Source organism: Echinops telfairi, unplaced genomic scaffold, assembly GCF_000313985.2.
Source record: "Echinops telfairi isolate 266 unplaced genomic scaffold, ASM31398v2 ScPeMD7_443;HRSCAF=831, whole genome shotgun sequence".
Classification (NCBI taxonomy): Eukaryota; Metazoa; Chordata; class Mammalia; order Afrosoricida; family Tenrecidae; genus Echinops; species Echinops telfairi.
The window spans coordinates 26,764,711-26,774,725 of NW_022104341.1; the positions used below are offsets into that span (position 1 = coordinate 26,764,711).

General features: G+C 40.1%; 1 protein-coding gene across 1 annotated transcript in view; it reads right to left on the bottom strand.

Annotated features, from left to right (window-relative positions):
- RPAP2 (RNA polymerase II associated protein 2) overlaps positions 1-10,015 on the bottom strand; it is a 106,192-nt gene that overhangs the window by 50,820 nt on the left and 45,357 nt on the right. The window contains exon 11 of the mRNA XM_045292041.1: positions 5,929-6,009. Within this exon, the coding sequence (XP_045147976.1) occupies positions 5,929-6,009 (81 nt within the window). The remainder of the gene's footprint in view (positions 1-5,928; positions 6,010-10,015) is intronic.

Below are 10,015 nucleotides of genomic sequence, written 5' to 3' on the forward strand. Positions count from 1 at the left end.
GGGGGACAGACAACAGAAAAGTGGGTGAAGGGAGACGTTGGACAGGGCAAGATATGACAAAATAATAATTTATGAATTATCGAGGGTTCATAAGGGAGGGGGGAGCGGGGAGGCAGGGGAAAAATGAGGACCTGAAGCTGGGGGCTTAAGTGGAGAGCAAATGTTTTGAGACTTAAACTTAGCTAACAGGAATGACAGAAAAGGATGAGGGCAGTTCATTAGTACAAAAGCAGAAAAGGACATTTGTGAGACTCGCGGTGTCTGCAGGAACTGAAGACCACTGCGCCTCGACTTGTCTCGTTTGGGTGTCACAAGAAAGTTGGGTTTCACAAGTAAAGAACACTTTTCAGGGGAATCCAGAGGACGAAGTAAATGAGATGAATATATACATGAATATATATTCTTTTTACTATGTTTATAAATGTATTGCTGGTTTTTTTTTGTTTTTTTAACAGATAAATCAATGTATTAAAATAGTTGATGTAAGCATCTGCAATGGTGACTTCAACCTCTACTCCAGGTTCAATACTTATGGAAGTGATCTGCTTAACTATCTCAGAAGGACTGTGTAAATCAATGAGACGCTTGTGGATTCTCATCTGGAATCGATACCAGGTCTTTGAACCTTCACCACAGGGAGTTTTCCTGGTCGTAATTCTCAGAGTCTTGGGAGGCATCCTAACTGGTCCCTTCACTTTCAGGTTCTTCTCCTTAGCCCCTCTGATCAAGTCAGCACACACTTTCTCCAAGGATTTCACGTTGCGGCTGGTCAGAGTAATTCTAATCCAGTGAATGGCCACCTCTGGTTCCACAGGTGTCTTTCCGGTGTCCTTAAATGCCATGGCGGCGGGGCGCTTCCTGACCGCCTTGTTCCTCGACGCTCGACGAGAGCGGACAGCGGTGAGTCAGGAATGGGAGCAGGGGGGCGGAGCGCGGTGGGACGGCAGCCGCGTCTTCCTCAAAGAGCAAATGTATTACTGTTTATTACACATATTACATAGATGTCAGTAAACCTACACGTGTATACATTACATCTTTGGTATTAATACTATGGATACAACGAATGGTAGAACTTCTTACAGAACCTTTTATAACAACTCCATTAGGCCCACTGGGTCTTTTTTTTTTGACAGAAAACGAGTCTGGAATCCTGGGTTTTGATTCTCTATCTACTTGTACCCTTCTGTTCACATGGACTACCTGGTGTTATTTTGGTGTGTATCTGAGGAAACCCTGCTAGTTACATAATCTGGTGTCAATTTCAGGATTACGAGAGTAGGGGTGGAGTCTAGACTGTCAGTCAGGATATAGACAATGAGGCCAATGAGGCCTCTGTGTAGGCATAGCCTTCTCCTGAGAATTTTGGGAAATCTGGTTTTTCCTCCTTAAAGGCGAGAGACTCTCCGCTCACTCCCTTAGAGACACTCTAGTGACAAGACACATGGCACTTTGCTGATAGACCCTGTGCCCCGGGAACCGGAGAAGCCATGTGGACATTCCTGACAGCGCTGAGATGCTTACACCACTGCTGGTCCCACAAGACTTCACACCCACTGGCCTGTGATCTTCCTGCATTCAGCATCACTGCATGTGTTTCGTGAGTCTGAAGAGGACTTTACAGATTGTTATCGGACATCGGGCTAATATTAGATATATGGACTTGATGTGGACTGGGCTGGGCTGCTTTCTATTGTACAATTATCTTTTATATATGAATTTGTTTCTCTAGTTCAGGAGTCCTCATGGCCCACAGGCCACATGCAGCCCACCGAGGGGATTTAACCAGTCTGCCGTGTGTTTTTGCCCCATTTTGTTTTTTACTTCAAAATAAGGTATGTGCAGTATGCATAGGAATTTGTTCATAGTCTTTTTTTAAAACTATAGTCCAGCCCTCCAATGGGTCTGAGAGACAGTGAACTGGCCCCCTGTTTAAAAAGTTTGAGGACCCCTGCTAGTCCACCTGGACTAACACAGAAACTAAACCAGTGTTTGGATTACTACATCAATAAGGCCATCATTTCAGAGACTGAGAGAAACAATACAATTCAAATGGCTTAAGTATCATCCTCATGTCTCAGTTTTACTGTCATTCCTTCTGGAAGGTTGCCCTTAATAATGCCAATGCCTTCCCCACCCGACAACGTTCATTTCCTGCTATACCCACCATCCCACTGCCAATGAGTTGATTTTGGCTCCAGTAACCCTTAAAAGAATTGCTCTCATAGGCTTATATAACTTCCAGTAAGATAAAGTTGTTTAGTTTATCATACATATAACTACTTAAGGAGTCTTGGCTGAAGCATTGGGCTGCTATTTGAAAGCTCAATTTGAGGGCAGTGGGTTTGGTGTTTTGGTTGCTAGATGCTGTCGAATCAACGGGAGCCCTGGTGGCACTGTGGATTGCTAACTGTCACGCAAACGGTTCAAACCCACCCACCATTCTGGAGGAGATAGATGAGGCTGTCCGCTTTGTAAAGATTTATAATCTCAGAAAGCTAAGGAGCCGTTCGACTCTGCTCTATGTAGGGTCTCTGTGATTCAGAGTTACCCTGACGGCAACGTACAGAGCGGTCGGGTAGAACCTGACTCACCGCAACCTTCTGCACAACCGAGTGAACACCGCCTGGTCTTGGATCCCCTCACAACCCTTCCTGTGGAGCTCGCCGGGCAGCCACTGTGTCAGTTCACCTCACTGAGGGTCTGTGTTTTCCGATGAGCTGCACTAAGCAAGGCAATCTTCTCCAAAGTTGATGTCAATGTATTCCACAACAGATCTGAACTAGTGAGGATCTAGGATGGATTGATTATAACTACAGGGCGGTTGGGAGAAAATAAAAAAGATAACTGACCAGACAGCGGTTCCCAATGTGAAATTGTTCGAGTAAACACTTTATTAAAAAGCTTTATCTGAAATGTAAACCCCCACCCTAATTTAAAAATTTATTTTAAAAAAGCCAAACACGCCTTTTCCCTGAGTTAGCCTGTGGTATGCTAGAAAGTGTTATTGCCGTGGAAAGGGGACACGTGCGCGGTGTGACCTCGGTGGTGGTTGGCGCTAAGGAGTGGGTTCCGAGTCCATGTACAACAGAAGGAAACACTGCCCGGTCCTGCGCCCTCCTCGCCTTCACCTTATGCTCGAGCCATTGCTGCAGTCACTGCGTCAAGGGAGGGCCTTCCTCCTTTTCACTGCCCCTCCCTCTATTTTACCAATCACAGTGTCCTTCTCCAGGGACTGGTCTCTCCTGACAACCTGCGTGAGACAATGTCTCACCATCCTTGCCTCTAAGGAACATTCTGTAGAATGCTTGTACTACAATTTTAAGCCTTAAAAAATATGTCCACTACTATTAGCAATAATAAACTATAAAAATAATCTTTTGGATGGGTTGATTCTTATACCTCAGAAGTTCATTATGTATGTTGGTGCTATCAGACTTTAGTATTAGGCAATTACTTGGTCATCTGACAACTGCTAAAATGTGTATTTTGTGCAATTCTCCTGACACAGTATTTAGACACCTAGTCCCATGCTTTTTAGTGTAGGGTATTGCCTTCCTTATTAATAGTTTCAGAAAATTCCTACTTCAAGTAATAACAGTTCTCTAGCATCCCTTTATTTCTACTTCTGCACCTTGTACTCCTACACAAGTCAATATTAAAAACTGCCTACTCTGTTGCATGTTCACTGTATTCACCTTATCTTCTGAAAGGAAGTGCCTCGCGAGTGTGGGCATCAGGTTTCTTTTGTATTCGCCAGTGCGGCTGGCACCTGCCAGATGAGGGGCTTCACACTGTTCACGGAAAATGGAATTGAAATACAGATTTTCTAAGAACATTTTTAAGCCCCCCTTGTAGATCTTATCGTAGCTGTCACTGACTAACCGTCTTTGTATCACTGATCATCTTCCCTGCTTACTAGTGGGTTAAGGAGCCCTGGTGGTGCTACGGGATAAGGACTGGGCTGCTAACCATAAAGCTGGTGATTCACACCCACCAGCTACTGCGCTTCGTAGAAGGAAGAGACCGTCGTCTTCTGTGAAGACTCACTCTCAGAAACCCTAGATAGGGTGGCTGAGTCAAAATCGACTCAATGGCAGTGAGTTACTGCTAGGTTTCCCCATATACAAACAAATTATCCAAAGCTATGTGTATGAGTAAATTGAGAGGGCTGTAGGGCCGGCCCCTCCATGAGACATGACGTTCCCTCACTGACCCATAATACTAGGGGGGACAGCACTGGAGACACTGTGTGGAAAGTGTGCCCGGTCTGCCCATGCACATCGGGGTGAAACGTGAAGGGAGTGCAACATGGTGGCAAAGGGAGTGTGGTTATTACGTAATCTGGTGTCAACTTGCGAAGGGGTGGAGTCTAACCTGTCAATCAGGTCATAGCTTGATGATCTCACTTTGGAGGTGCTAAGGAGATAAGCAGCTCGCTGGAGGCGGGACACAGATTGCTTCGTTTTTCCTGCTGACAAGACACATGGAGCTACGCTAGAGCCCTGGAGCTGGACAAGTCACGTGGAGACCCCTGCCAGCGCTGAGATGCTTCCACTGCCGCTGGATCCACAAGAATTTCCACTCGTTGGCCTGTGATCCTCTTGCATTCAGTGTCATTGCATGGTTGCGTGAGTGTAAAGAGTAATTTATTGCCTTATATCGATATGGAATAATATCAGACTTATGGACTTGATCTGGACTGGGTTAGGATGTTTGCTTAATGCACAATTACTCTTTGATATAAAGTGTATCTGGATTTCTTTCTCTAGTCAACCCAGACTAACAGGAGCAAAGTAACCAAGTCCCTGAGGAATCCTGAAAACATGACTTCTTGATTGATGAAGAAAAAATGGGTGCATAATCAAATGTGGTGAAGAAAGTGGATGGTACCTGGCTATCAAAAGATACAGTGTCTGGGTTCTGAAAGGCTTCAAGTTAAACAAGCGGCCAACTAGCCGGGAAGCAAATAAGCCTACATGGAAAAAGCACGCCAGTCTGTGTGATCATGAAGTGTCGACAGGATCAGTGATCAAAAGATCCATAACAAACAATTACATCGATGTGAAAGGGGGATGGAGTGGAGACCCAGAGCCCATCGGTGGACAATTGTACACCCCCCACAGAAGGGTTACCAGGAAAGGACAATTCACCCAGGGTACAGGATAGCACCAAGGAAACCCACACAATTCCTCTAGTTCCTGAATGCTCTCCAACCACCACTACCACCGGTTGGTAGAACTACCACAACTTAGTTCTTCTACCTTACAAATCCAGCTAGACTGGAGTACACGTTGTTAGATAAGAGCTTTTGACACATGGAATTCAGAACAGATAAAATCCTCAGGGACAGTAGTGAAAGTAGTGATATTATGAGGGTAGGGGGATGGTTGGGGTGGGGGTGGGAAGAAAGGCGGAACTCATCACAAGGTTGGATAGATAGCCTATCCTCCAGGGTGACGAGTAACAGAAATGTGGGTGAAGGGAGACAATGGACAGTGTTGGACATGAAATAACAATAATAATATATAACTGACCAAGGATTCATGAGGTTGGGAGGGTGTGGGTGGGAGGGGAAAAAAGAGGAGCTGATACCAAGGGTTCAAGTGGAAAGAAAATGTTTTGGAACTGTTGATGGCAACATATGTACAAGTGTGCTTAATACAATTGAATGATGGATTGTTATAAAATTTGAAAAAGCCCCTCGATAAAATGATAAAAAAAATTGGGGTGGGGTATAAATTAGGGATTGTATTTAACAGAGGACCAATGCAATGCTGTTGAGCCATGGGGCAAACAGAACACTGTACTGAGATCTAAGACACTAAAGGGACACAACAAAGCTTTCTTCGTAACTTTGTTACCTATGGATTCTGCAAAACCATCTCATAAAGTCAAAAACAGCCTAGAAGACTTTTATTTAATACTAACCTGAAAGTTCGGACAAGATTTTTCAGTTGTGTGTAAATATCTCCTAATGCAATCTGAAGAGGCCTCAAAAGTCCAGGCAATCTGAAAATTAAAAAAAAAAATTCCTTTAAAATGTAATTTACAGTTTTTTGGCCATGTTCAAGTTTGAATTTCCCATAGCATTTAGGTAGAAGCAGTTATAATTTTAAACAAAGTTTGGCTAGGTTGTGACTAACAAAAAGTTATAATGAAAAATCTTAACAGTATCTCCACACACCCCTTTGTAGTCCATGTTACAGAGTGATAAGCACTTACAAGACAAAAAAAAAAATGACTTTGGCTATTATCATGTCTCTAGTTTTCCTTACTTTCTAACTTTTAGATATTAGCGCGAGAGCAAGAGAATGCAAAGCCAGAGGAACTGCTCCCAGATGGTGATGTAAAAACTGGTACACATCTGACTTGACGGGTCATGGATGTTCCTTAGCCCAACTGTTCTACCAAGAAAAAATTTCAGATAAACATAAAAACGTGCTTGCTACATAAATATTTTTAAAAAAAAAAAAAAAAAATAACCACAATAGATGATTAAAAAAAAATTGTCTAAACACCAAACCCATTGCCACTGAGTCAATTCCAACTCAAAGAACATTTCTCAAAACTTAAGAACAAGGCTTGAGTTCCTCAGGGGTGACAAAACTGCCGTTTTGACATAGTATACAGGATTATTGGACTATATATCTTTATGGGAAAGACAGCCTCCTATGACTTTGAACAGTCAATTTGGAGGTTAATAGCCCAATGCCTAACACACAAAACCACCAGGTCTGCTTTAAATAAATGATGGCATTGCTCATGTAACAGATTATAATACAATCTTCAAAACAGTAATGGAAAGCTCTATTTTATAATGTGGATAGTCATGAAAAGTGATATGTGAAAAATGCATATAGAGTACTGTCCCATTTTTATAAAACTGTTATCTATTATTTCAGGATAAATTAAGCAGTATTGCTGTTAAGGCACCATACACATGGTTTATTTCAAATAAAATGTTTGAAAATATCTGTGATTAGTGGACAGCTACAAATACATTTGTCTTAGTAGGTTTCTTTAAAATAAATAAATAAAGGTCCAATAAAAATATTGGCTTCCCAGGGTTTTGGTGAGTGAGTTAAATTCAAGTCAGTTCAGAAGGTTATAGCTATTGTTTTTTAAGATTTCAAAGGGGTGACCTTGGTAGATTTCCTTGAAAGACATAGGACAATCACATTAGGAAGACATTTTAAGAAAAGTGAAAACTGCACTGTGAGATAAAGGTCCAGAAAGTTACCCCAATGAATTTTTGAAGTAGGTGGACCTGGGTGGAGGGCACATGAAGACGCAAGAGCATCACACATGAATATTCCTGTTAATAAATGTTTCTATGATTTTGTAGCAATACTTTTGACTTAGCCTTGAAAATGTTTTTGCTTGCATATGGTATCTATTATATATGAAATGTATTTATTTCCTTCTAGGCTTTTCCCCTAACAGAGAAAATGAAAGGGAATGAATGTACCTATACACATATCAGAAATAAAACAAAAAATGTTGGTAGTAATCATCACCAGGGAAGGGGATTGTAGTTGACTTTTATTTTCTTCTTTCTACCATTTTGTATTGCCCAAATCTGCATTAAATATGTATTATGAGTTGATTCTGAGGGCAATGAGTTTTAAGTTTTATTTTGAAAGTTTCAAACATATGCTAGAATGGACAGAATAACAAAAGTCACTCCACATATGTATACCCAGATTCAACCTTCTAATATTTTGTCACATTTTACTCCATTTTTTAAAAGGTAAACTTTTAAAGTCTTTGATATTGTGTCATTTGACCTTGAAATATTTTCATATGTATCTTTATCAAAACTGCATTTTCTTATGTAACTACAATAAGATTATCATAACTAATCAAATTGATGTCATCCTTACCATCATCTAATACCCAATCCATATATAATTTTCTCTATCAAAATGCCTTTATAGTATTTATTTGTTTAAATTACAAACCAAATAAATAAAGGTACATATATTTTATAATTAGCTATTAGTGTTATAATAAAAAACAAAACTGTTTTCCTAAGGGGAAGCCCACGTCTCTATACAGTTTTGTTTTCAGCGTTCTTCTCGTACTTCATTCTTGTGCCAATATCTGTAACCGGGTCCCCCAGCAGTTCCCTTTGGTATGCTATTGCACCCCTAACCCAAGGGAACCTAAGTCCTTCAGTGACAGACCGACGCCTCTGCAAAGTGCTCACATTTTTAAAATGGGCTCAATGAGCTAAAATGTCTAGAGAATTATTTCTACAAAAATCCCTGTGTATTTTGAAATGGATTGTGGCAGCAACTGTATAATACTGCTTCATGTGACTGAACTATGGAATGATATATACCTGTATTAATTCCCAATAATATGGTTTGGAAAAAAAATTCCTATGTACTGACTATACACAAGTACGAATCTGGTCCAACTTTTAAAAGTAAAGAGTTGATACCTTCCAGTCCTATGAATCAGATACATGGTGACTTATACTGTTTTCAAAGCTAATTTTAACAGAAACTAACTGACAAGTATAAGGACCAGATAAAGGTGAAAGTAATTCAGACCCATTATCTATAAAGAGCCTAGCATAGATACTCAATAAATATTAATTTAATTGCTTATTCTGAATATTACTATTAGAAAAGTTCTTAATTCATCTTTTATAATAGATCAAATCAAGATATATAACCAATCAAAAACTATTTCAAGTTTTGCTTAAATATATGTATTTTATAGTAAAGCAATCACACTTCTCATATCATGGATAATGTTTTATATTTGTACTGCTCAAGATATGGGTTGCTTTCACACAATGTGTTTTTATTTCAAACTACTATAAATGTTCTCTCTCTCTACATATACACACACATTAAACAATAACTGAAAACATCTCTCCATCTCTTCTGATTAAGAAAATATAAGTTGAAAAGTTTAAGACAAAAACTCAGACCTCTGGAAAAAGGATTTCCATGTACCTTTTGAAAGAGAAATCAAAATAGCAATTAAAAAATGTCACTTGTGACTGGGTTCATTACAAGAATAATTATTTCTTATGCCTTAGTGTACATTGGTACAATTAAGATCTTTCAATGCAGAAAATCCAAGATATATAAACCCTTCAGAAACAGTAATGGGAGTAAATGATTTCCCGAGGGTATTGGAAGAAATGGAGGGAAAGAGGGGAAGGGAACTCATAGAAACAATGACTGTATAACCCCACTTGAAGGGAATGAACATCAGAATTTTAGGTGAATGGATACATGGATGATGTAAGTTATGGCATAAGTAACAACAACAGCAATATATAATAAGCGTTCAGGGGGGTGATAGGGTGGGGAAGGAGGGGATAAAAGGGAAGCTGATATCAAGGAGTTCAAAAAGAAAGAAAATGTTTTGAAAATGATGGCAGCAATTGTACAACTATGCTTGATCTAATGTAGTGGTTCTCAACCTTCCTAATGCCGTGACCCTTTAATATAGTTCCTCATGTTGTAGTGAACCCCAACCATAAAATTATTTTTGTTGCTACTTCATCACTGTCATTTTGCTACTGTTATGAATCAACCTCTGAAAGAGTTGTTCGACCCCCAAAGGGGTCGCAACCCACAGGTTGAAAACTGCTGATCTAGTGGAGCTATAGATTGTAATAATATCTGTAAGAGCTCCTAATAAAATGCCAATAAAATCAAATAATAAAGAATAGTTTCCACCATGGGGAGCGAAAAGTTAAAATGAAGACATGAGTTGAACAAAAGCTGAGGTTGCTGAGGGTTAAAGGGTCCCATGAGTATATAAGCAGAGTGAGTTACCAGTCTGTTAAAACTTAATCAAGTCCAATGTAAACGGGTCTAAGACATTCACCACAAATCAGTACATAAATGGGCTTAGCGTTGACAGTTTTCCCTGACTTCACGGGAGTATGAAGTGGGATTGAGGCAGTTTGACTGACTACTCTCATAATCTCAACCTCCTTCATTATGGGTTTCTTTGTCTTCCACACGGAATTTGCTTTTTAATATTG